The sequence below is a fragment of the Gopherus flavomarginatus genome, chromosome 1 (genome assembly GCF_025201925.1).
Source record: "Gopherus flavomarginatus isolate rGopFla2 chromosome 1, rGopFla2.mat.asm, whole genome shotgun sequence".
NCBI classification, from domain to species: domain Eukaryota; kingdom Metazoa; phylum Chordata; order Testudines; family Testudinidae; genus Gopherus; species Gopherus flavomarginatus.
Window position 1 is genome coordinate 146,113,126 of NC_066617.1, and position 26,689 is coordinate 146,139,814.

The window sequence follows — 26,689 nt, forward strand, 5'->3', positions numbered from 1 at the left end:
ACTTGCAAACCCTTCTACCACTCCAACGCCAGAGGGCACCAGCGGGCCTGAACTGGCAGAAGCAGCAGACAACCCTACCCAAGAGGCTCAGCTAGAGCCTGAAATATCGCATAGTCCACCAGCGCAAAGCGGTTCACCATCAACAAAAACAACCCTATCACCTACATCGCTTCCCGAGGGACCATCCCAAGTCCACAGTCTAAGGAGGAACTGGTGTCTCCAGCCTCAAGAGAACAGTTCCAGACTGAGCAATGAAGCAGATGACAGCCTTCAGAAAGCTTGGGCGGCTGCACAGGGCACCCCACCACCTCTCAGCTCTTCTAACCGATCCCGGTTTGTTATAGAACAAGGACTTTTATACAAGAAGACTATTTCTAGTGGACACCAGGAAGACTCGCATCCTCGAAAACAGTTGGTATATCCAACTAAGTACCGGGGAAAGCTCTTAAGCTTAGCCCATGATCATCCCAGTGGCCATTCTTGGGTGAACAGAATCAAAGACAGGTTGGGGAAGTCCTTCCATTGGGAGGGGATGGGCAAGGACATTGCTAATTATGTCCGGTCTTGTGAGGTGTGCCAAAGAGTGGGAAAGCCCTGAGACCAGGTCAAAGCCCCTCTCCAGCCACTGCCCATCATTGATGTCCCATTTCAGTGAGTAGCTGTGGATATTCTGGGTCCTTTCCCAAAAAAGACACCCAGAGGAAAGCAGTACATACTGACTTTCGTGGACTTTGCTACCCGATGGCCGGAAGCAGTAGCTCTAAGCAACACCAGAGCTAAAACTGTGTGCCAGGCCTTAACAGACATTTTTGCCAGGGTAGGTTGACCCTCCGACATCCTTACAGATTCAGGAACTAATTTCCTGGCAGGGACCATGAAAAATCTGTGGGAAGCTCATGGGGTGAATCACTTGGTTGCAACCCCTTACCACCATCAAACCAATGGCCTAGTGGAGAGGTTTAATGGAACTTTGGGGACCATGATACGTAAATTCGTAAATGAACACTCCAGTGATTGGGACCTAGTGTTGCAGCAGTTGTTTTTTGCCTACAGGGCTGTACCACATCCCAGTTTAGGGTTTTCACCATTCAAACTTGTGTATGGCCACAAGGTTAAGGGGCCATTACAATTGGTGAAGCATCAATGGGAGGAGTTTACCCCTTCTCCAGGGACTAACATTCTGGACTTTGTAAGCAACCTACAAAGCACCCTCCGACACTCTTTAGCCCTTGCTAAAGAAAACCTAAAGGATGCTCAGGAAGAGCAAAAGGCCTGGTATGAGAAACATACCAGAGAGCGTTCCTTCAAAGTAGGAGACTAGATTATGGTCTTGAAGGTGCAACAGGCCCATAAGATGGAAGTGTCATGGGAAGGGCCATTCACAGTCCAAGAGCGCCTGGGAGCTGTTAACTATCTCACAGCATTTCCGACCTCCACCCTAAAGCCTAAAGTATACCATGTTAATTCTCTCAAGCCCTTTTATTCCAGAGACTTAAAGGTTTGTCAGTTTACAGCCCAGGGAGAAGATGACACTGAGTGGCCTGAAGGTGTCTACTACAAAGGAAAAAGTAACGGTGGCGTGGAAGAGGTGACCCTTTCCACAACCTTGGAACGTCTACCGTGGCAACAGATCAAGAAGCTCTGCACTAGCTTCGCCCCATTGTTCTCAGCCACCCCAGGACAGACTGAACGGGCATACCACTCCATTGACACAGGTAATGCTCACCCAATTAGAACCCCACCCTACTGGGTGTCTCCTCATGCCCAAGCCGCTATAGAATGGGAGATCCAAAACAAGCTACCCCTCTACCACCCCTTTACCAGTGCATGGGCATCTCCAGTGTTCCTAATACCCAAGCCAGATGGGGAAATACGCTTTTGCATGGACTACCGTCAGCTAAATGCTGTAACTCGTCCCGACAACTATCCAATGCCATGCACCAATGAGCTATTGGAGAAATTGGGACATGCCTAGTTCATCTCTACAATAGACTTAACCAAGGGGTACTGGCAAGTACCGCTAGATGAACCCACCAAAGAAAGGTCAGCCTTCATCACCCATGCAGTGGTTTATGAATTTAACGTGCTTCCTTTCGGGCTGTGAAATGCCCCCGCCACCTTCCAAAGACTTGTAGATGGTCTCCTAGCAGGATTGGGAGAATATGCAGTTGCCTACCTCAATGATGTGGCCATTTTTCCTGATTCATGGACAGAACACCTAGGACACCTGGAAAAAGTCTTTGAGCGCATCAGGCATGCAGGACTAACTGTTAAGGCCAAAAAGTGTCAAACAGGCCAAAACAGAGTGACTTACCTTGGACACCAGGTGGGTCAAGGTACAATAAACGCCCTACAGGCCAAGGTGGATGCTATCCAAAAGTGGCCTGTCCCAAAGTCAAAGAAACAGGTCCAATCCTTCTTAGGCTTGGCCAGGTATTACAAGCGATTTGTACCACACTACAGCCAAATCGCTGCCCCACTAACAGACCTGACCAAAAAGACCCAGTCGAATGTAGTTAAGTGGACTACTGAATGTCAGAATGCCTTTACCCAGCTTAAGGCAACACTCATGTCTGACCCTGTGCTACAGGCCCCAGACTTTGACAAACCATTCCTAGTAACCACAGATGCATCTGAGCGTAGTGTGGGAGCAATTTTAATGCAGGAAGGACCAGATCAAAACTTCCATCCTGTTGTGTTTCTCAGCAAGAAATTGTCTGAGAGGGAAAGCCACTGGTCAATCAGTGAAAAAGAATGCTACGCCATTGTGTATGCCCTGGAAAAGCTACACCCATACGTTTGGGGACAGTGTTTCCAGCTACAAACCGACCATGCTGTGCTAAAGTGACTTCATACTGCCAAGGGAAACAACAAAAAACTGTTTCGATGGAGTTTAGCTCTCCAAGATTTTGATTTTGAAATTCAACACATTTTAGGATCTTCTAACAAAGTAGCTGATGCATTCTCCCGTGAAAATTTCCCAGAATCAACTGGTTAAAAATTGTCCTTCAAATGTGAAAAGTCTTGTAGTTTTACATGATTAGTAGTATATGTAGAGGTGCATGTGCTTTATTATTCTGTTTATTCTAAAGTTCTAGGAAGAAATCACCACCAGTGTGGTTCCACACTGAGATTTGGGGGTGTGTCATAAACAGATGGTTAAAGGTTAATGTCTCTTTTACCTGTAAATGGTTAAGAAGCTCAGTGAACTTGGCTGACACCTGACCAGAGGACCAATAGGGGGACAAGATACTTTCAAATCTTGGTGGAAGGAAGTCTTTGTTTGTGCTTTTTGTTTTGGCTCGTTGTTCGCTCTTGGGACTGAGAGGAACGAGACATCATTGCAGGTTCTCTAATCTTTCTGAGTCAGTCTTTCATGTTTCCAAATAGTAAGTAATAGCAGGCAAGGCGGATTAGTCTTATGTTTGTTTTCTCAACTGGTAAATGTGTCTTTTTGCTGGAAGGATTTTTCCCTCTGTTTGCTGTAACTTTGAATCTCAGGCTGGGGGGAGGAGTCTCTCTAATCTATATAAATCTGAGTACCCTGTAAAGCATTTTGCATCCTGATTTTACAGAGATAATTCTTACCTTTTCTTTCTTTAATTAAAAGCTTTCTTTTTAAGAACCTGATTGATTTTTCCTTGTTTTAGAATCTAAGGGATTGAGTCTAAACTCACAAGGGAGAGGAGAGTCTGGGCGGAAAAGGAGGGGGATGGTTAAATTCTCCTTGTTTCAAGACCCAAGGGGTTTGGGTCTTGGGTTCCCCAGGAAAGGTTTTGGGGGAACAGAAGTGTGCCAGACACAGACTTCTAGCTGGTGGCAGTGTATCAAATTTAAGCTAGTAATTAAGCTTAAAAGTGATCAGGCAGGCCCCCCTTCTTGAACCCAAAAGTTCAAAGTGGGGAAAAAACTTTGACAGTTCCACAAAACCAAAACTCTACCTAGCCAGTGATTCAGTTCCAGAATCTTCTGCCTTCTCTTTTCCTTTGCTTGCGGAACAGGAAAGAGCTCTGAGAAGATCACTCAGACATCCTTCTCTTTCAGCACCTCAGTTGCCTGAAGCCATCTATAATCTGTGAGATATCTCGGGAAGCAGTGTCATTAGTGCCAATATGCATGATCACCAGTGGATCCTTGCTCACTGACTTCAGAAGCTTATCCAGTCTTGGAGTGATGTCTCATGTCTTGGCTCTGGGAAGACAGTACACGTCCTGTTGTCCAGCTGTTCCTTGCAGAATGTTCTTTGCATTCTTAGGTGTGGTCTACACCAATGGTTTTCAACCAGGGGTCCGCGGTCCTTTAGGGGTCCATGAGCAAGTTTCAGGGAGTCTGCCAAGCAGGGCCAGCATTAAACTTGCTGGGGCTCAGTACAGAAAGCTGAAGCCTCACCACATGGGGCTGAAGCCAGAGGCCCTGAGCTCCACCACCCAGGGCTGAAACCAAAGCCTGAGCAACTTAGCTTTGTGGGACTCCCCGTGGCATGGCACCCCACATAATTGCCCTGTTTGCTACCCCCTAACTCCAGCCCTGGCTTTTATATGCCGAAAACCAGTTGTTGTGGCACAGGTAGGCCATGGAGTTTTTATAACATGTTGGTGGGGGGAGAGGGTGTCAGAAAGAAAAAGGTTGAGAACCCCTGGTCTACACTACAAACTTCTCCCATCAACATAGCTACCACCTCTCAGGGAGATGGAGTACCTATGTCGATATTGGACACACTGGAATGGGTTACCTAGTGAAATGGTGGAATCTCCTTCCTAAGAGGTTTTTAAGGTCAGGCTTGACAAAGCCCTGGCTGGGATGATTTAGCTGGGGATTGGTCCTGCTTTGAGCAGGGGGTTGGACTAGATAACCTCCTGAGGTCCCTTCCAACCCTGATGTTCTATGATTCTACGATGGGAGAAGCTCTCCATTCAGCATAGATAGCATCTAAATGCTGCAGCTCTGTATGTGTAGACAAGCTCTTAATATAGAATCCCCCAACAAGGATCGTCTGTCTTCTTTGGATGGTTGAAGATCTTTGTGAGCACCTTTGATTATCTTATGGGTTTGTCTGAGCAACCATCCAGAGATGTGTCCCATACACCTCTCTGTTTCATTCAACCAGGTGGATCTTGAGAGACATTTTCTCTGATTTCTATTCTAAGGACATAGTAACAATTGGCTGCTTTTAACTTTGAGTTTTTCCTCCAGGTCCTCTTCTCTGTGATGGTCATAGCCTGCACATCCTTGTCTGATTCTAGCCATGTAGAAAGCCACAGGTCTTTTTTTTTCCTGGTTGTTATGAATTGCCAAGCCGCCTCTCTGATTTCCTCTCTCTCTCGTTCCTTTAGAATCAGTTCCTTCCTTCCTTCCTTGAATATGGAGTGGTGCTACTTCCTGAATCTGGCTGTCCAAGAGCTCCTAGGCCTCTTTGGTGCTCCATAGTATCTGTACCTGTCCTTCGAAACCAACAATATTTTGTTCAAGGACAACCACTTTATTCTTCATACACAGGAAGATCTTTCTGGTTTCAGGCAGGACAGAAAAAATGACACATCCAATCATGGTCACTGGTTTATCACCGGCCATCATGGTATTGAGCAAAGAACTGTACCTAAAAAGAAACCTCACACAGTCCATCCTATAGACCCCCTCCAAAACTCTCCTGTTTGCTGCTTCTGTTCATCTGCTCTGGAGTTCATCTGACAACTGATCTATATACAAAGCCTTTCTGCTCAGCTCCATCCCCTTGCTAACAGAGAGGGATTATCCATTCAGAGACTTCAGACACTAGGGCTGATCAAAGACACAAGGATCCAAGCCACATGGCCCTTATTGAGACAAATAAACAGACATGTCTCACCTGTTCAGGCAGCCAAACAATCCTCACTGAAAACAAATGGATGGGTCAAACACCCCTTACAACGTCCCTCTAAATGCATGATCTGCAGCTATGCTCTCTGAGACTCCCTGAGTGAGGTCAGAGGTGGGGTGCCACCTGGCTGGGGAAAGGTAACGGGAATTTTGGAGTCAGCAGCACCAGCAACAGGAAGGGAGCTGTATCTGTCCTCTCTTCCAGTAATAAACACATGTTCTGCTTTTACTGAACTTGTGCTAAAGTCACCGTTCCAGGGATTCTCCCTGTTTCCGCAAGCAAAGAAAAAACTTCAAAGTCGCACAATGAATCAGTGGATTAAAAACTAAGAAGCTGTTTTCTTTTCTATGTATTTTTCAGAGTGAATTAGGCACACAAGTCCCATTGGCTTTTGGTGGGACTTGTGCTAATAAAAGATGCTTTTGAAAGTCTCATCTTTTGTCATTACTTTTGACACTGAAATACTTTTATTATTATGGTTCTGATTAGACACTAACACTATAGTGTGTCACTGAAGCAGAACACAATATCCTCCCTAAGAAATGCCAGCACAGGCACACTAACACTCTGCTTTGTGTTCTACCTATGCATGTCCAAGAATTGTCACTGCCTTTCTCCAGCCCCCAGCAGTGTCACACTTTGCCCTCTTATTCAAACTCTCTCTTATCACTGGAACACAGGAACTGGCATACAGGGTAAAGGGCTACGCTATTTAACCAATGTCTTTTCTGTTGGGAGAAGGTGCCCTTCATTTTGTCCCCGTGAAGGCATGGGAGAGGCTCTGGGATGGCCGTGTAACGAGCATGCACTGATGAATGTATTGACTCTCTAGGTCGCATTGAGCTTCAACTGGTTGGAGGAGCCACTGCCTGCTCAGGACGTGTTGAAGTCAAAAATGGGAAAACATGGGAGACAGTCTGTGATTCACACTTAGATTTCAAAGCCGCCACTGTTATCTGCAATGAATTAGAATGTGGACAGGCTGTAGCCATGGTAGGAACAGCTCATTTTGGAGAAGGACATGATCAGATCTGGAAGGAAAAGTTCCAGTGTGTGGGGAGTGAATCTCTTCTTGAGAAATGTCCCAGGATGTCCCATCCTAACAACTCATGCTCCCACACTAATGATGTCGGCATATTGTGCTCAGGTAAGAATTCAAACATAGAATATAAATTAAAAACATGTGCATTGCCAAATTGCAATGTACGCACATGTGGTACCTTTAGCTCCTATCACCTAACTCAGCATTTCTCAAACTGGGGTCCCTGAGGGTACTCCAGGGGGTCAGCGGGCCCTGCTGATAAACTCCTCTCCCTCCCTTAACTCCTCCCTGCCATCCCAATGCCTCTTTCTTGCCAGAGAACAGCTGTTCTCTGGTGTGAAGAAGGCACTGGGAGGGAGGTGAAGGTGTGGGGACCCTGGGTCCATGCTGCTCCTGGAAGAGGCCAATAAGTCCCTGTAGCCCTGGGGGGGAAGCAGGGGGTCTCTGCGTGCTGCTCCCAGCCCAAGTGCTGACTCTGTAGCTCTCATTGGTCAGGAACTGTGGCCAACGGGTGATGCGGGGCAGTGCTTGCGGGCACGGACAGTGCATGGAGATGGCCTTTCCCCCCTGTCTAGGAGCCACTGACAGAGGGATATGCTCTTTCAGGAGCTGCCCAAGGTAAGCGCCGCCAGCCCAGAGCCCTCCCCTCCTCCAGTACCCCTGCCTCAGCCTAGAGCCTGCATCCAAACTCCCTCCCAGAGCCCAACATCTCACCCCCTCCCGCACCCAAACTCCCTCTCAGATCCCACACCCCTCACCCCCCCCATGCCCAAACTCCTCCCCAGAGCCCGCACCCCCTTCTGAACCCCAACCCCCTGCACCAACCTGGTGAAAGTGAGTGAGGGTGGGAGACAGTAAGTGACAGAGGGAGGTGTTATATCCTTGGGGCAACCATTTTAGAAAAAATCACTAGAGACGGAGAGAGCTGTAAACCTTGAAGCAGCCATTTATTGCTACACAAAGAACTAACCAACAGCCAACGAAATAGGCTGGGCTATCTCCTAATAATCCGACTCAGTTGCCATAGCAACACAAGAGTCTATTACCAGGACAACCCAAATACACAACAGGAGGGAGGATAGAGTGAGCAGGGGTGTGGCCTGGGGGAAGGGGCAGGGAATGGGGTGGAACAAGGGCTGAGATGGGGGGCATGGGGGTCCCCACATTTTATTAAATTAAAATGAGGGTCCTCACTTTACTAAAGTTTGAAAACTGCAGAAAATTCATATACCCACCTCCCCCTCAGTTGTTTGTTAAATTACTGAGGACATTTGTCAATGTTTTCACAGAATTTTGAACCACACATTTCATTAATGTTTAAAGCATGTATCTATTTTCATTCTGAGGCAGACAATGCTTGATAGCTTGAATGCCTGACACCTCTGTTTTATTTGAATGTGAAACTTACTTGGTACCAGGTGCTTTTTGCCAATTTCAGTATATCACTGTATCGATACCATATTTATTGCTAAAGTATTTTTTCAGCCTAGTCTGCCTTTGGATTTATTAACTGCTCTCTATTCCCCTGCCAATGTGTGTGTGATAATATCTGGTTGAAATGTCAACTTTTAATGTACCCGAAAAGCACCCTGGCTGCTCAGCTGGAGACTGCACTTGCCCTCTCCTCATCTGAGATAGGAGAACTACCATCCATTCCCCTGTGCTGTCTTCACCTGCAGCAACACTCCACTGCGGGAATGGGGTATATGTGGGAGCTCCCGTTTGGTGCTCAGGATGGGAGTGGAGATGTTGGAGGGTGCAGGAGTCAGGGCATGGAGTGTGGGGAGGTGGGTATATGGAGGGGTGCAGGAGTCGGGGAAGGGGGATGGGGAGGTGTGATGAGGTGTAGGGGTCAGGGCAGGGGGCTGGGTGTGTGTGAGAGAGGTGCAGGGGTCAGGACAGAGTGCTGGGGGTGTGGGCTGGGTTCTGGGGGTACTCAGGGCAGGGAGCCGATCCCACTCCCTTCCCCAAGGCCCCACCCCTGTCTCTTCTTCTTCTCCTCCTCCCTGGAGTGGCAAGCACACTGTGGCTCCACTCCTCCCCCTCCTATGCGCCGGCGAACAGCTGTTCCGAGGCAGGGAGAGAAGGAGAGATGAGAACGCAGCGCGCTGGGGGAAGAGGTGCGAGAGGAGCTTGGCTGCCTGCATAGCCTGCCCTGCTGCAGCAGAAGCCCTCTGCATTACTGGTTTTCAGAAGTTTGAGTTTTGCTGAACTCAAAGTTCTGGAAGTGCATGAGCTATTAACGGGCAAACTGAACTCTCCTTAAGAAAGATTTTTGTCATTTAATGCCCTAGTTTTTTAAACAGAAAGAGAAAAGTTTGTTGGAAATGTTAATGGCTATTTAAATAGTTATAGTTCTGATCTAGGTTTGCAGCTGATAAGCTATTAAATAATAATCAAAAGACCTATTTTTACATAGTGCTTTACATCAGTAGCTCTCACAGAACTTACATATTTATCACCATTTTACAGATAGGAAACTAAGGCAGAGAGAGATGAAGTGGCTTTGTAAAATCATAGAAATGTAGGGCCAGAAGGGATCTCGAGAGGTCATCAAGTCCAGTCCTCGATTATGTGACAGGACCAAGTAATCCTAGAGAGAAGTTTATCCAACCTGTTCTTAAAAATCTTCAGTGAAGTGAATTCCACAGCATCCCCTGGCAGCCTACTCCAGAGTGTAACTACCCTTATAGTTAGAAAGTTTTTCCTAATATCTAACCGAATCTCCCTTACTGCATATTAAGCCTATTACTTTGTGTCCTACCTTCAGTGGAAAGGGAGAATAATTAATTCTGGTCCTCTTTATAGAAGCTCATAACATATTTGAAGACTGTTATTACATCCCCACTCAAGTCTTCTTTTCTCTAGACTTAACATGCCGATTTTTTAAACTTTCTTCATAGGTCAGGTTTTCTCAACCTTTTATCATTTTTGTTGCTCTCCTCTAGACTATCTCCACATCCAAAAGATTGTCCACATTTTTTCTAAGACACCAGCTGAAGCCTAACCAGTGCCAAATAGAGCAAGACAATTACCTCCCATGTCTTACATATGACACTTATGTTAATGCACCTCAGAATATTAGCTTTTTCACAATTGCATAACACTATTGACTCATGTTCAATTTGTGCTCCATTGTTACCCTCAGATCCTTTTCAGCAGTACTACCTGTAGTAGGAAGAGAGCCTGAGACATATGCCCTTGTATCAGAGGCCTGGTAGGAGACAGGACCCTGCTCACAAAACCTGGCAAGAACAGGGCAGATGTTGCTGAAATGCACATTCCTAAGAAGTGCTAGTAACAGAGTGCTCACACAAACACATCCCGATATCAAGCGGTACCAGAACATCTCAATATCAAGGATGGTACAAAAACATTCCCCAAGGATAACAGGAATACACTGACCCCTCCTAAAAGATAAGGTCAGGATGACAGTATGTAATAGAGATGCTTTAATCAAGGTGCCAATGTCATGGGGCTGTAACTAACTATTTCAGACTGGCAATACTAACTTGTTTGTAGTGGGGTATAATGATGTAACTCAGAGAGTTCATCTTTGTCCAGCCGAGGGGGGAACGGAAAGTCCCTCCATTTACTGAGCTGTGTCCATTGTCACGGGCATACATGTCTTAGTAGCCTCGTAGAGTCTGCCAGGTGCTGTTACTGTGCTGTGTCAACAATAAACCTGGCCTGGTGCCTTTGTCCCTTGACAGATCTTGTAGTCATAGGGCTGATCACTCGAGGTCTGCCCTGTCAGCTGTCTGTGCAGGGCAGGGGTGGCACCCAGAGGGAATACACACACGTAGCCAAACATCTAACTACACTACCACCTATCCAATTATTCCCTATTTTGTAGTTGTGGATTTACCATGGAGTCATAGACAGTCCCCTTGGATGCTCTAGTCTTTCCACCTAGATAAACTAGACTTAGTGATAAGTGGTCACTTATACCAAAAATCACATCACATTTAAGTTGCTCACACTGCCAAGAGACCAGTACTTACTCCAGATCAGTTGGTACCCTAGATCTTACATGAAAGACAACTCTGGTAGCCAATTTTATAGTAAAATAACTAAAGATTTATTAGCTAAGGAAAAGAAATGAGAGTTATTCAGAGGTTAAGGCAAGTCAAATATATATACAGATGAGTCACAGTCTATAATTCCAAATTGTAGCAGAGATGTAGTCATCTGCCAGTTTTCCAAAAATCTACCCAGAATAATTCAGGGGATTTCTGTCTTCTCATCCAGTTATTACATCTTGTTAGAATCCAAACAGTCCAGAGATGAAGGATATTTCCCTGCAGGGGCAGCTCTAGCTTTTTTGCGGCCCCAAGCACGGCAGTCAGGCAGCCTGCGGCAGCCTGCCTGTGGGAGGTCTGAAGGTCCCGTGCCTTCGGCGTATCAAAGTGCCACCAAATCCGCAGGACTGGCGGACCTCCTGCAGGAATGCTGCCAAAGGCTGCCTGACTGCTGTCCTTGCAGGGACTGGCAGGGTGTCCCCCGTGCCTTGCTGCCCCAGGCACACAGTTGGAGCACTGGTGCCTGGAGCTGCCACTGTTTTCCTGATTATATACTTACAACTTCTTCTCACTGAAAACAAGCTCAAAGGGTCACTACCAACATAGACTCTTCCTTTGATGACAGAGTGAGGAATACATTTTGAGTCTTTGACCTCTGATCATTATACACAATGCCCACTTGCTTTGAAATTAGAACTTTTTTGTTAAAGTTCTTCATCTGCATTCCACAAAGCTTCTTTTTCAATGAAATGTTCTCAGCTGAAAGAGACTACCTCAGGGAGATGAATTCAGCCTGAAACAATATCCCTGAGATGTGTGAACTGCTCCGATCCTGTTTGTGGGTGTTCCTTTCCCCCATCCCCAGTTCTGGAGAGTTTTTGATATGTGTCAAAGATAACCATTCCCAGCTCCTCACCCCATCTCAGCAGTGTGATCTTGGTAGGGATGAAGGTAACATAGATGACTTACTGTTATGAGGCGTGGCTCCGAGCACCCGGAAGAGGCAGAGCCTTGGGTGAAGTAGGGGAGTGGAGTCCGAGAGTCAGTCTCCACCAGTCAGCCTATCTGTACGGCCTGGCCTGCGTCTCCCGGGGCTCCGGTGGCAATTTAAAAAAAGGGCTGGGGCACTGGCCGCTGCTGCAGTAGTGGCAGTGGGGAGCCCCGGGCCCTTTTAAATCATTGGGCAGCTGCCCCTTTTACCCCATCCCATCATGGCCGCCGACGTAGAGGAGGAGGGGCAGGCAAAAGGGGCAAAGATGTTAAAGCTGTGGCAGCTCTTTAATGTTGGCTGTGTACAGGATGGCACTGGAGACCACTTCTTACCGGTACACCGTACCACCCTACTTTCACCCCGGATGTTAGTGCATGCTCCAAGCATGCCTGTTCTAAGCTTCCCACCCAGAGGGGTAGGGTTTACATTGGCAGGGGAGGGAGATAAGCCCAGACACCTCTGAGAGGAAAGACTCCTCCAGAACCTGGCTTACAGGAGGGGGCCAGGGAAGGGGGTCAAACCCCCATAGATAAGCAGGGCTCCCCAGATCCTGCCCATAGGGGAAGATAGTGCAGCTCAAGCACCACTAGGGGTCAAGGACCCCTAGATCCCAGCTCATGGGCGGGGGAGAAATGGAGCTCAGACTCCTGAATTGACACAAGTCCTTTCCAGAACCTGGCTCATATGGGGGACAGGGCCAGAGATGGGTTGGGGATCCTCAAATTAGGGCACACACACATACAGGAGGGAACTGTGGGGCTGACAGTTGCCCCTGCCTCTATTCTCCACCAGTCCCACATCACTCACCACCACGTCCATCTTCCCAGTGTCCCACGCCTCCACTACCATTCCCTCAAATACCATCCCCTCTGCAAAGGGTTCCACTCCTCTTGGGGTGCCATCTGAAACTGGGGTATCACTGAGCCCACCTCGCCCACCAGCCTGGGCTCCCTTTACACTGTACTGCTCTGACCAGCCTGTCAAGCCCTGTCTCAGGCTCCAGCACACATAAAGGTAGGGACACACCCAGCTGCAGCTTCACACAGATGCTGAGATCAGCTCTGCATGGGAAGGCTCAGCTAAAAAAATGCCCAGTTAAGTGCACAAGTCAAGTGCACACCCCCTTCGGGGGGGGGGCGGTAAATCCAAAATTAAAACTGTCTTGCACTGCACAGTGAACTTTACAGCATAAGCTTATGAAATTTGCCCCCTCCCTGTATGTGGAGGAAGATATGCAACAGCTTTTTGCCCCCAGTTATGAATTCCACACTCTGGTTTTAAACAAAACAAAAACAAATCTATTAACTACAAAAGATAGATGTTAAGTTGTTATAAAGGATAGCAAACAGATCAAAGCAGATTACCAAGCACATAAAACAAAAAACACAATCTAAGCTTAATATACTAATGAAACTGCTTATAAGTAGCAAATTCTCATCCTTAATGTTGTTTTAGGGCAGCAGGTTGCAGATTCTTGTAGGTAAACTGCACTTGCTACAGCTTAAAACTCCAGATATTCCTTTCACAGGCTAGAAAACCCTCTAGTTTCTGTGTCCCCCATGTGTCCCCCACACCCCCAACCATCCCACAGTACAGTCTTTTATTTTTCAAGTGTTTTCAGCAGTCTTCCTTCTTGGCTGGGCAGTCAGAGAAGGACGAACCCTGATGATGTCACTCTCCTGCCTTAAATAGTTGTTTGTATATGGCGGGAACCCTTTGTCTCCCAGTTTGATTCCCATGCACAGTCAGCGGAAAAAAACACTAGTATTCTCACAGAGTCCAGTATCAGATGACATGGTCACAAGTCTCGTAGGGCAACATCAGCCATGAGACAGGGAAGGCTCTGCAGTGAGAGATTAGTATTTTCTAAGATCTATTGTTCTTTCTAATGACCCTTTCCAGTTAGTCATCTAGACTGATTGCATTCTGTCTAGTGCACATTCCCAGGTGTAAACACATCTCTAATAGACGAATAGACAATATGCCTATCTTCAGATACCAAAACGATACGTGCATACAAATGTGATAATCATATTCAGTAAATCGTAACCTTTCCAATGATATCTTACATGACCCACTTTGCATAAAATACATCTTAGTTATATCATAATCGTATCATAACCAGTTTCTTCACATGACGTGTGTGATATCCTGGGGACAGCCCCTTCAGACTCCTGACCAGCCAAAGAAGAGACTGACCCCACTTACAGAAAATCCATCTCGAGTGTGACCCTGACCTTAGAGTGGTACATGACCCCTCACCCAGGGCAGATATTGGCAATCACGCCTGCATTGTAAGATCTTGATTACCAAGACTGAGCATCTTGATTTAACAAAGTGCCAAGTAAACTGGGAAATAATTATCCTAAGTCACTGGGGCTTCTTCATCACATTTCTGTAGAAAATTGCACAAGACAAATGTCCCTCTGATCACCTTTCTCCTTGTTCTTAGGGTACGGCGGGTACAAGTTGGCAAATGGCAGCACAGGGTGTTCGGGGAGAGTGGAGCTTCGCCACGGAGGCACCTGGGGAACCCTCTGTGACTTCCAGTGGGATTTACAGGCTGCCCACACCCTCTGCCAGCAGCTTGACTGTGGATTCGCCATGTCGATGCCAGCAGGGCAGCTCTTTGGCACAGGAGATGGGCCTGTCTGGAATGGCACATTTGGCTGTGAGAAGAACGAATCCCGCCTGAGGGACTGTCCTGTTACTGCGCTAGGCACAACTGAGTGTCCCCCTGAGAGGGAAGCCAGCGTGGTATGTTCAGGTGAGCAGCTGCAGTGGGAAAGGAAAGAATTGGGGATTGGGGAACATCCTCAGCCAGATCCTCACACTCTGTCAATCGGCCAAGCTTCACTGGACTCAGTGAGGCTATGCAGATTTACACTAGGTGGGGACCTGGCCGATAAATTGGCGATCTGTTCCTGCACCAGCCACATCTGTTGGAACTGATCTGTGAAATGCTTGTGGTGCTTTGAGTATGGAAAGTGCCAAGGAAACCAAATTCTGGACCCTTGTCCTCCCTTCGCACTAACTGACGTGCGAGTATCAGTTTGTGAATGTGCTGGTGTGGAACAGTCTCACAGCCCCCACAGAATAACTGCTAGCACTGAACATGAGCAAAAATCCCTTCCTGTTCCCCACTCCTCTCCCTGCCATTGCCAATAACACTGATCACTGCGCCACCTGGACATTCACATTCCCTTGTGCTCAGGGTGTCTGGGCGGCAGGTTAGTGAATGGCACCGAGTGCTCCGGGAGAGTGGAGATCCGACATGGAGACATATGGGGAAGCCTCTGTGCCTCCCACTGGGATTTGCAAGATGCCAACGTCCTCTGCTATCAGCTGAACTGTGGCTACGCCGAGTCAATCCAGGGAGGAGCCCATTTCGGGGAAGGGAACGGAACCATATGGAGCGACACTTTTCATTGTGAAGGGACTGAATCCTGTCTGTGGGATTGTTCTCGCATGGCTCTGGGCAACCCAGCCTGCTCCCCCAGAGACACGGCCAGGGTTATTTGCTCAGGTAAGTTTAATACCGATGTGTATATATTAGTTACAGAGCAGTGTACTGCCGAGACTTGGACCTTCAGAAGTAGTCCCACTGACTACTGTACTCAAGGTAAGTAGGGGTATCGGAATGTTGCTCTCTTTAAGTTCCCTAGATCAGAGACACGTCTGGGTGCGATGAGGGGTGGCGAGGTGGATCACTGTGCCAGAGTGAACCGGAGAGAATGAATCTGTACTATAAACCTACAGTTTGTGATTCACAGATACCCTCAGTCCCAGCAGAGCTGATTCAGCCCATCATCAGGTTAAGGTTGGTGTTGCAGAAACAACCTATACACAGAGATCTCATCCAAGCTATGGAGCCATTACAATCCCATTTCACTATCTGGATAAGTGGGTGATTGACCTGCTGTTCTTGGCCAAAGTGCCCCGCTTGCCCATCCTGGATTCTGTGCTGGTGGGCTGCAGCTCTCAGCTGCAGAGCTTGCTCGGTGGGTGTGTATGTTTATAGACCCTTAATTCCTGACAACTCTTCATAGAAATAATCATTTCTTTGTGAAAGATCCCGGTTTTCAGGAAAGTGTTCAGATGGCTCCAGAGCTTGGCTCTTAAGCCAACTGAGAACTTTCACAAAGATCCTGCACAGAGCATTTTGGTAACCAGGGGCCTGATCTGTGAGGTGTTCCTGAGCACTCTCCACTCACATTGACTCCTTAGGGAGGAGAGAGCTCCACATCGTGCAAGCTCTGATCTCAGAGCTGGGGAATTCTTTCCCTCCATCATCTCCTGTATTTCTGAGTAGACAGACAAATGAAACCCTTGAGAGAGGTTGTTCCCTGTATCACAGCAGAGTGGTGCAAGTTACCTCCCACTGGGCACAGAAACCCGTATTTCACCACAAACCTGTGTATTATTTCTAATGCAGTATCAGCAGGGAGTGTTATTCAGTGTATTTCCTGTCTCTTCGAGCCCAGGTCGTTCTGAGTCACTCAGGCTGTTGAATGGAGAGAGCCAGTGTGATGGCAGAGTCGAGATTTCCCTCCATGACATGTGGGGCAGGGTGTTGGATGATCAGTGGGACATGAACGATGCCACCGTGGTGTGTAGACAGCTCCAATGTGGAGTCGCTGAGAAAGTTTATAACCCTCCTAAGTCTGAGCGAGGAACGGGCCCCGTGGGGCTGAGAAGGGTTCAGTGTGCAGGAAATGAAACTCATCTGACTCTCTGTGACAACTCCACATCTGAGGCAGCCCAGGCAGGAATTGCTGAGGACGTCGGTGTCATTTGCTCAGGTGACTTAGTGTGAAAATCTTATAAATTACCGGTCCTTGTTCAGTGGGAACATGATCCACTCCAGGGCCTGCCTCCATCCCACCTTGTTCTGTTATCTCAGCAGTCCTTGAAATGATGTGGTTCTGAAGTTCAAACTGTGACCCATTTATAGTAAAACTATATTATATATAGAACAAAGCATAGCCAGGTTATAAGGTTAATGTGCCACAGCAACCCCTCTCTCATAATTTATGTGTTAGAGCTGTTCAAAAAATTTCATCAGACTTTTTTTTCCCTGAAAAATCTTCAGACTTTTGGTGAAAATTTGTAATCTTATTGTGTTTTAATTGAAAATGTTCAGATTTTATTGAAAAACTTGGGCCGTTGATTAATCACAGTTAACACACGTGTTTAACTCAAAACAAATCGAGATTAAAAAAAAATCATGATGAATCGCCATTTTAATTGCACTGTTACATAGAATACCAATTGAAATTTATTAAATATTTTTAGATTTTTTTCTATTTTAAAAAATATATTTATTTCAGTTACAACACAGAATAGAAAGTACACAGTACTCACATTATATTATTGTTTTTGATTATCATTTTTACAGTGAAAATATTTGTAACAAAAAAATAACATTATTTACTTCACCTCATCTAAGTACTATTTAGTTAGGGATTAGGTCCTGCTTTTAGCAGGGGGTTGGACTAGATGACCTCCTGAGGTCCCTTCCAAACCTGATTTTCTACGATTCTATAGTGCAATCTCTTTATCATCAAAGTTCCATGTACACATGTAGATTTTTTTCCACATAACTGCACTCAAAACCAAAACAATGTAGTCTCTAAAGTTTTACAAGTCCACTCAGTCCTACTTTTTGTTCAGCCAATCACTAAGAGAAACAAGTTTGTTTACATTTACAGGAGATAAAGCTGCCTGCTTCTTAGTTCTAATGTCACCTGAAAGTAAGAACAGGTGTTTGCATGTCATTTTTGTAGCCAACATTGCAAGGTATTTACATGCCAGATATGCTAAACATTTGCATGCCCCTTCATGCTTCGGTCACCATTCCAGAGGACATGCTTCCATGCTGATGACACTCATTTAAAAATAATGTGTGAATTAAATTTGTGTGACTGAATTCCTTGGGGGAGAATTTTATGTCTCCTGCTCTGTTTTACCTGCATTCTGCCATATATTTCATGTTATTGTAGTTTCAGATGACCCAACACATGTTGTTCATTTTAAGAACATTTTCACGGCAGATTTGACAAAATGCAAAGAAGGTACCAATGTGACATTTCTAAAGAAAGCTGCAGCACTTGACCCAAGGTTTAAAAATCTCAAGTGCCTTCCAAAAACTGAGAGGGACAAGGTGTGGCACATGATTTCAGAAGTCTTAAAAGAGCAACACTCTGATGCAGAAACTGCAGAACCCGAACCACCAAAAAAGAAAATCAATCTTCTGTTGGTGGCATCTGACTCAGATGATGAAAATGAACATGAGTTGTTCCACACTGCTTTGGATCATTTTTGAGCAGAACCTGTCAGCTTGGACGCATGTTCTCTGGAATAGTGGTTGAAGCATGAAGGGACATATGAATCTTCAATGACTCTGGCACATAAATATCTTGAGATGCTGGTTACAACAGTGCCATGCAAATGCGTGTTCTTGCTTTCAAGTGATATTGTGAATAAGAAGCTGGCAGCAATATCTTCTGCAAATGTAAACAAACTTGTTTGTCTGAAGAAGAAGTAGGACTGAGTGGACTTTGTAGGTTCTGAAGTTTTACATTGTTTTAGTTTTCATGCACTTTTTTTTGTACATAAATCTACATTTATAAGTTCCACTCTCATGATAAAGAGATTGCACTACAATACTTTTATTAGGTGAAGTGAAAAACACTTACTTTCTTTTTTTACAGTTCAAATATTTAGAATAAAAATTATACAGTAAGCACTGTGCACTTTCTATTCTGTGTTGTAATTGAAATCAATATATTTGAAAATGTAGAAAACATCCAAAATATTTAAATAAATGGTATTTGTCATAGATAGTTAAGAGTTAATGGAACGGAAGTACTCCATATCTCTTTTGCCTGGAAAGAGTCAAGAACAGTGTGCCTGGCTGTCACCTGACCAGAGGACCAATCAGAGGACAGGATACTTTCAAATCTTGAGGGAGGGAAGTTTGTGTGTGCTGTTAATTTTTTGGTTGTTGTTTACTCTGGGGGCTCAGAGTGACCAGATGTGCAACCAGGTTTCTCTCCAATCTCTCTGATACAGGCTCTTATAAGGTCAGAATAGTGAGTACTAGGTAAATAAAGCAAGTTAGGCTTATGGTTGTTTTCTTTATTTGCAAATGTGCATTTGGCTGGGAGGAGTTCAAATGTGTATTTGGCTGAAAGGAGCTCAAATTGGTATTTTGCTGAAAAAATTTTAATTTGTACTTGTATACTTGGGCTGAGAGGGTATTCCCAGTATCTATAGCTGAAAGATCCTGTAACATCCCATCTTAAATTTACAAAGATATTTTTTACTGTTTTTCCTTCTTTAGTTAAAAGTTTTTCTTGTTTAAGAACCTGATTTTTTTTTATTCTGGTGTGAGATCCCAGGGGACTGGGTCTGGATCCACCAGGAAATTGGTGGGGAGAAAGGAGGGAAGGGGGAGAGAGGGGTTAATTTTCTCTCTGTCAGGATTACTTTCTCTCTCAGGGAGAATCTGGGAGGGGGAGAGAGAAGGGGGGGAAGAAGGTGAAGTTTCCTCTGTTTCAAGAAGTTTAAATCACAGTAACCTTCCAGGGTAACCCAGGGAGGGGAAGCCTGGGAGAAGCAACGGTGAGGAAAAAGGGTTCACTTCCTTGTGTTAAGATCCAGAGGAACTGGGTATTGGGGGTCCCCAGGCAAGGTTTTAGGGAGACCAGAGTGAACCAGGCACTGGAATTCCTGGTTGGTGGCAGCGCTACAAGTACTAAGCTGGTAACTGAGCTTAGAGGAATTCATGCTGGTACCCCATCTTTTGGACGCTAAGGTTCAGAGTGGGCAATTATACCATGACAGTATTCTATTATTGTTTAACAGCACTATTAATCACAATTTTTTTAATCGCTTGACAGCCCTATGAAAAACCCACATTTATTTGTGGAACATGAAAAAAATTCATGGTCATTCATATTTTTGGGGAAAAGGATGGATTTCCCAGCAGCTCTAGTATATATAGTGGCTTCTTTGTTTTAAAGTCTTAAAAAGTGTGCTGTCTTAAATTAGAAAACAATAGTAAGAAAAGGAAGTCATATGCAACCTATTTTGACCAAGATTGCCTTTGATAGCAGCTCTGGGCTAGATCTCTGAATGGACTTGGGCATTGCAAGGCCTGACTCCTAGGTGCCTCGCCATCCAATGGAATCCTCAGCTCTGAGTCACACGTCCAGTTCCCTGTACAATGTGTGGTGAGAGTTAGGCACCAGAAACCGGAAAGCTAAAGAGAGAACCACTTAAACTTGCCAGCAGTGAAATGCCAAGGAAGGTAGTAGGGCCTAGATACACAAGTTATTGATCTAAGCCTCAGGCTCCTGATACACAGGTCAGAGGTACACACCTATCTCTGCTCAGAGATCTCAGTCATGAACCCACTCCTGGAGCTAGGCATATAAGCCAGGTCAGCTCTGTAATCTCTCCATTTTACCCATAACCCACTCAACTGGGAGGTGGGAAATCCATGTCCAAACCCTGTTCTGCCTGATTTGGAGCAAGGACATGAACACAGGTGAGTGCCCTAGTAACTATAGACTATAGGATATGCTGGGGTGGGTCTCTCCTACTGGAAATGTTCAGTCACTGAATCAGAAAAAAGCTAAAGATTGTTTCCAGCTGGTGGCCAGGGCACTCACCTGGGACGTCAGAGAGTCAAGTCCCTGCTTCAATAAACATGTAATGATTTATACATTATGTATTTATAAAGAGGCAATTAGGCAGCTGTCATGGTATCTTTCCCCAATCTGAACCTTAGAGTCCAAAAAGTTAGGGTACCAGCATGAATTCTTCTAAGCTTAATTACCAGCTTAGATCTGATACACTGCCACCACCCAAAAATAGTGTTTTGGGGCACTGTGGTCCCTCCAAAAACCTTCTCTGGGGACCCCCAGACCCAAATTCCTGGAGTCTTACAACACTCGGAAATTAACCATTTCCCTCTCCTTCTTTCTTCCTCCCAGATCTTTCCTGCCCTGGGTACACTAGGAGATCACCATGATTCAAACTCCTTGAATCACAACACAGAAATCAGGGTGGTTCCCCCCACCTTCTCCTTCCCTGTTAAGTACAGACTCAATTCCCTTGAGCCTCAACAAGGGCAAAAAAAACCAAACAAGTCTTAAAAAGCAAAACTTTTAATAAAAAGAAAGACAAAAAAGTAAAAATTATCTCTGCAATTTAGATGGTAAAAGTTACAGGGTCTGTCAGCTTATAGAAACTGGAGAAAAAGCCTCCTCCAGCAGAAATACAATTTAAAATACTTCCAGAAAACTACACATTTGCAAATACAGAAAACAATCAAAATACTATAACCGCCTTTCTTACTAAATACTCACTATTTTAAATATAGAAGAGACTGTAGCAGGGAGATTGGCAAAAAACCTGGTTGCACGTCTAGTCCCTTCCAGGACCCAGAGAGCAAGCAAACCCCAGAAACACAAAGGCTTCCCTTCACAGAGATTTGAAAGTATCTTGTCTCCTGATTGGTCCCCTGGTCAGGTGTTTACCTGTAAAGGGTTTGTTAACCCTTTCTAGGTAAAAGAGACATTAACCCTTAACTATTTGTTTATGACAACAGCTACATACCTTTGTGGATCTAGTCCTCTGTCACTTAGGAAATACATCAAAGTTGCTGTTATAGATTGGGACTTAACAAGGTCACATTATAACTCCAATTTTCCTTCATTTAAAGGAAAAGGAATCTGATGGGATTTTTTTCATTGTTCTTGGTGGTACATGACTATTGTACAGTAGAATTCTATTGTTCTTTTTGCTGGTATATTATTTACATTAAGGTTCCACCGTAAAAGTAAACAAGTAATATATTTTTTAACTATGTCCCTATATCATGCACTGTGTGTTACTGCACTGATAGCATTTTTCATGCCCATTGCAACTGCAGGGTAACTATAGCACATTAATGCCCCATTTCTGTTCCCATTGTGTCAGTGGGAGCTTGACAGTTGATTTCAGCAGGGTAGAATTAGGCCCTAAGTGTCTGGGACTTGATTGTAGACACATGGATCCAATTTGCCTGTCTTTCCCTTTATTTGTAAAATAATTGTGTACCTAATGTACTTTTCTCTAATGTTCTGGTACCTCTTGTCATGCTGCCTGGAGTGGCTCACCACTGTAAGTGACAATCTCAGGGCAGACTCAGAAAACAAGGGCAGATACCCCAAACTGGTGGAGTGTTCTTTCATTAGATTTCCCCAAGCCAGTGACAAACAAACTCCTGGATCACTATGCAAGTCTCACCATGGAGAGATAGACAGTCCCCTTAGGTCTCTACAACCTAACTTGCCACCCAGACAAACAAAGTTATGATAAAGTGTCTCTTAATCCTAACATCACACCACATCAAGTTTCTCCCAGTCCTAAGCACTGCCCCCTCTACCATTTTTGCCACCTCAAGCAAAAAAAAAAACAAAAAACACACACACACACACACACACACACCCCCCCAAACACGCTACTCGGAGTGGTGCCTGAACTGCCAACAGTGCCGCTTGAGCCTAGAGACTAATATCACACCACATCAAGTTTCTCCTAGTCCCAAGGGACCAGTCAGTCATCCCAGAACTTACTCCAGGGATAATGCTGGCAGCCAGTTCTATAGTAAATAACTAAAGGTTTGTTAGCTAAGAAGAAAGAATGAGGATTATTGAGATACTATACCAAGTAAAATAAAACAACAGGTAAATCAGTTTGTAACTCCAAATGGTGGCAGTGATATAATAAACTGTCAGTTTCCCAAAAGTCTTTTACAGGGTGTCATGAGGTACTCCACTCACTGCCGATCTGGCATCTCCTCCTCGTCACCCTGGGGATTAGCTCTCGTGGCCAATACCCGATCCACAGTTTGCACACCATCACTCCGACTCTGGTCTGCAGCTCCTCTTGCTGCAGGAATCTCAGCAGCCTCTTCATGACTTAGCACTCCAGCTAGGTCACTCAATGTTCCCCCTTATGAGATTCAGGCCATCAACAGTCTTAAGCAGTCTTCCCATTTACTGTCATGGTGCCACTCCCTCAGTGGCTGGTAGGGGAACCCAGGGCTGCCCTCTTTTCTGGGTTCCAGTCCAGGGACAGCTCAGCAGCTTCCTCCCTCTGCCCACTCTGCTCCTTACCTGGACTGAGTTAACTACAATTGTTCCTGCTTTGAGCAGGTGGTTGGACTAGATGGCCTCCTTCCAACCCTAATCTTCTATGATTCTATGACAGCTTCCAATAGTCTGGTTCCCCTCCTCACTCTGGGTGTTCCAGCCCAAATAATCCTCCTCCTAGGGAGTAACTGCAGACTATCTCCCTACAGCCCGCGAACACTCCTCCCTCTTCCCAGGGCATAACTGCTGCCTGCCTTACTGCAGCCTTTCCCAACAGCCCCAGCCTGTAGCCAGCTTCCTGGCTTTATAGCCCCCCTGTTCCTGCACAGGTGAGACTCCCTCTAACCAGCTGATTCTGGCCTAATGCTCCACTGTTTGCAGCCTAATTAGCTGATTGAGCCCACCTGGCCCAACCCAGCTCTTACAAAGCTAGTGTGGGGAGCTTACCCTATCACACAGGGCTACCCAGAATAACTCTGGGGATCTCTGTCTTCTCATTCAGTTATTCTTCTTTGTTAGAATCCAAAGAGCCTAGAGATAGAGGATCTTTCTTTAAATCCATATTTATATCTTTTTCTCACAGAAAATGAGCTGACAATCTCTCTATCCATATGGGTTTTTCCTTTGATGACAGAGAGCGAGGAATGCATTTTGATTTTTGACCTCTGACCTTATGCATAATGGCCATTTGCTTTGAAATTACCATTTTCTGCTAAAGTCTGTAAATCCTTAGCATTTCACAAAATTTATTTGATGTGTTATATGTCTTATTTAGCTACAAGTGTATTTACCATGTGTATGTTTGGCATTACATTATGACAGGAATAGATGAGCAAAAACAATACCAGAAATGTTCCACTAGTTTTCATAAAGTTTAAATATCTGAATACACTCTTATACATCTAACCATTACTTTGATCTACACAAGTGAACTGATCTAAATACACTCTAGCATGACCTGGTCAGACAGTGTCACACCCTCCCTATTCTATAACAATTGAAAAGAACATTTGGATTTGGGTAAATTAATTGCCTAATCATTCCTTGAACATCTTGCTGCTTATCATTTAAGAATTGTTTGAAAATATTCAAGGTTTTCAGCCAGGGCTGATTCTGCTAACCATTTGTCTCGCAAATAACTCTGAGCCATGTGATGAGTCCCTTAAGGATTATTCCAATGAGTAAGGAATTCAGAATTAGGCCCTTACACTCACATGCTGTTTATCAATATTGCTCTATAAAAAGTATTCCTTGTTTCCTTACTCAGCTGCTCTTCTTCTCTGTCTTTCTTGTTAAAGACAGATTTTTAAAAGCATTTCAGTACCTCAGCCATTGTAGCATTATCATTGATTTCCATGGAACCTGTTTAATTATCTTCATATTCAGGGCCAGCTCTAGTTTTTTGACGCCCCAAGCAAAAAAAATTTTGGATGCCCCCTGTCCCAGCCCTGGACTCCCCCTGTACTCCACTGCTGCCCCAGCCCTGGCCCCCCCACACACACATACCCCCTGCTGCCCCAGCCCTGGACTCCCCCGTTCCCCCCCACCAATGCCCTCCCCACACCTCCTGCCACCCCAGTCCTGGGCTTTTCTTCCCCGCCCCCCACCTGCATCATCCTTCTGCCGCAGTCCTGGGTCACTGGTAACTCGCTCCCAGGGCAGGTCTTTCAGCAGGAATTTTGGATGTGCACAAAACACAGACAGGATTGGTTCCCATATGGTTACAGAGCTGCAGCAAAATGGAACAATTTTCAGCTTGTGTGATTGGAGGATATCTGGATGCATATTATAAGACTGTCCTACATAAATGAGGAAAAGTTGAGGTGCCTTTATTATTCTTTTGTTCCACTCTTTGTTTCTATGGGGAATTTGCCAATGCAATATCACTGTCTTCCTTTTAAACAAACAAACAAAAAAGGCAATGGCTGTTGAAAATAGCAATTCCAGTCCTAATAACCACTGGGAAGCATTTCTTGCTCAATTTTATCCTACTTTTTCTACAGCAAGTTACAGTGGATCAGTATATTTGATTTGGGAGATATGAAGTAACAGCTGCTCAAACTGAGTTTGAGCACTCCTGAATTTTGAGGTGTTCAAATCTGGAAGGCAGGTGCTGGGTGTGTGTGCGTTGGGGGGGGGAGCTGCAGCCTCCACAGGGGAGCACGGCAGCATGTATGTAGCTGCATGTCTGGAGCTGCATGGAGCCAGATATGTTGGTCTGAGTGGCAAGGTAAGGGGGCTGGAGGGTTGGAGAAAGGGTAGGGGGTTCTGGGGTGCGGGAGTCAAGGGACAGGGAACAGGGGGATTGAATGGGGCAGAGGTTCAGGGGGCCAGTCAGGGGACAGGCAGCGGTTGGATAAGCATGGGAGTCCAGGGGGTTTGTTAGGGGATAGGTAGGAGGTGGGGTCCTGAGGGGAAGTTGGGGGGGGGTCTCAGGAGGGGGCAGTTGGGGACAAGGAGAAGGGAGGCTCAGATAGTGGTGGGTGGGGTCCCAAGGGGCAGTTAGGGGCAGGGGTCCTGGGAGGGGGCGATCAGGGGACAGGGAGCGGGGGGGGGGTTGGATGGGTTGGGGTTTCTGTGGGGGGCAGTCGGAGGGAGTGGATGGTGGCAGGTAGGACTTCCCTCCCGGTGGAGTGTCCTGTTTTTTGAATGTTAAAATATGGTCTCCCTGCCACTCTCCACTCGCAGCAGGCTGCTGCATGAGGTCCCCCTCCTTCCTTTTCAGTTGGTAGTGGCCAAGGGAATGCTGGGAAATGTAGTTCTTTCCCTGCTCCAGGGCTGGCTCTATAGGCAAGGAGCTAACCAAGGAACTACAGCTCCCAGAGCCCCCTGTTGATTCTCAGCTCCCATGCGGCCCCTGCAAATGGATTGCGCCAAGCAGGTGCTTGCTTTGTTTTTGCCTAGAGCTGCTCCTGCTCATATTGCATATTAACAGCTGGGATCTATCCCTGCAGGGAGCAGGCGGATCAGACTGGTGAATGGGACAGGTCGCTGTGCCGGGAGAGTGGAGATTTATTACCATGGCAGCTGGGGGACAGTCTGTGATGATTTCTGGGATCTGTCAGATTCCAATGTCGTTTGCAGACAACTGAGATGTGGACATGCCATCAATGCAACTATCTCTGCTCATTATGGGCAAGGATCCGGGCAGATCTGGCTGGATGATGTGAACTGCTCTGGGAATGAATCTGAACTTTGGAAGTGTCCTTCCAGAGGCTGGGGCCAGCACAACTGCAGACACAAAGAGGATGCCGGAGTTCTCTGCTCAGGTGTAGTCCAGAAATGCTCATGTGACCCTCGTTACCAGGGGATTTAATGGAGGGGGCAGACAATGGAGGAGAGAGCTGAGAATGATAGAGCCTGTACCTCACTGTCTCTTTTATAGGGTGCCCATACATCCAGTTTTGGCTGGGATGGTCCCTTTTTTAAGCCTGCCATGGCCATTCCAACTGTTTTGGCAAATCTGGGCATTTGTCCCATTTGCTCTTGCCAAGTGATCATAAGTCAGCAAGAGCAAATGGGACAAATGCACAGGTTTGTGGAAGAAGTGGGATACGACCCGTAGCTGGGTACGGAGGAACATGCGGGGGTGGGGCGAGTGGCAAAGCCAGACCCCGCTGGAGGGAGGAT

General features: G+C 45.9%; 1 protein-coding gene across 1 annotated transcript in view; it reads left to right on the top strand.

The window, feature by feature from the left end:
* Positions 1 to 26,689, top strand: part of LOC127046303 (antigen WC1.1-like) — a 63,226-nt gene that overhangs the window by 17,761 nt on the left and 18,776 nt on the right. The window contains exons 3-7 of the mRNA XM_050943167.1: positions 6,690 to 7,004; positions 14,365 to 14,679; positions 15,127 to 15,438; positions 16,397 to 16,714; positions 26,014 to 26,328. Of these exons, the coding sequence (XP_050799124.1) occupies positions 6,690 to 7,004; positions 14,365 to 14,679; positions 15,127 to 15,438; positions 16,397 to 16,714; positions 26,014 to 26,328 (1,575 nt within the window). The remainder of the gene's footprint in view (positions 1 to 6,689; positions 7,005 to 14,364; positions 14,680 to 15,126; positions 15,439 to 16,396; positions 16,715 to 26,013; positions 26,329 to 26,689) is intronic.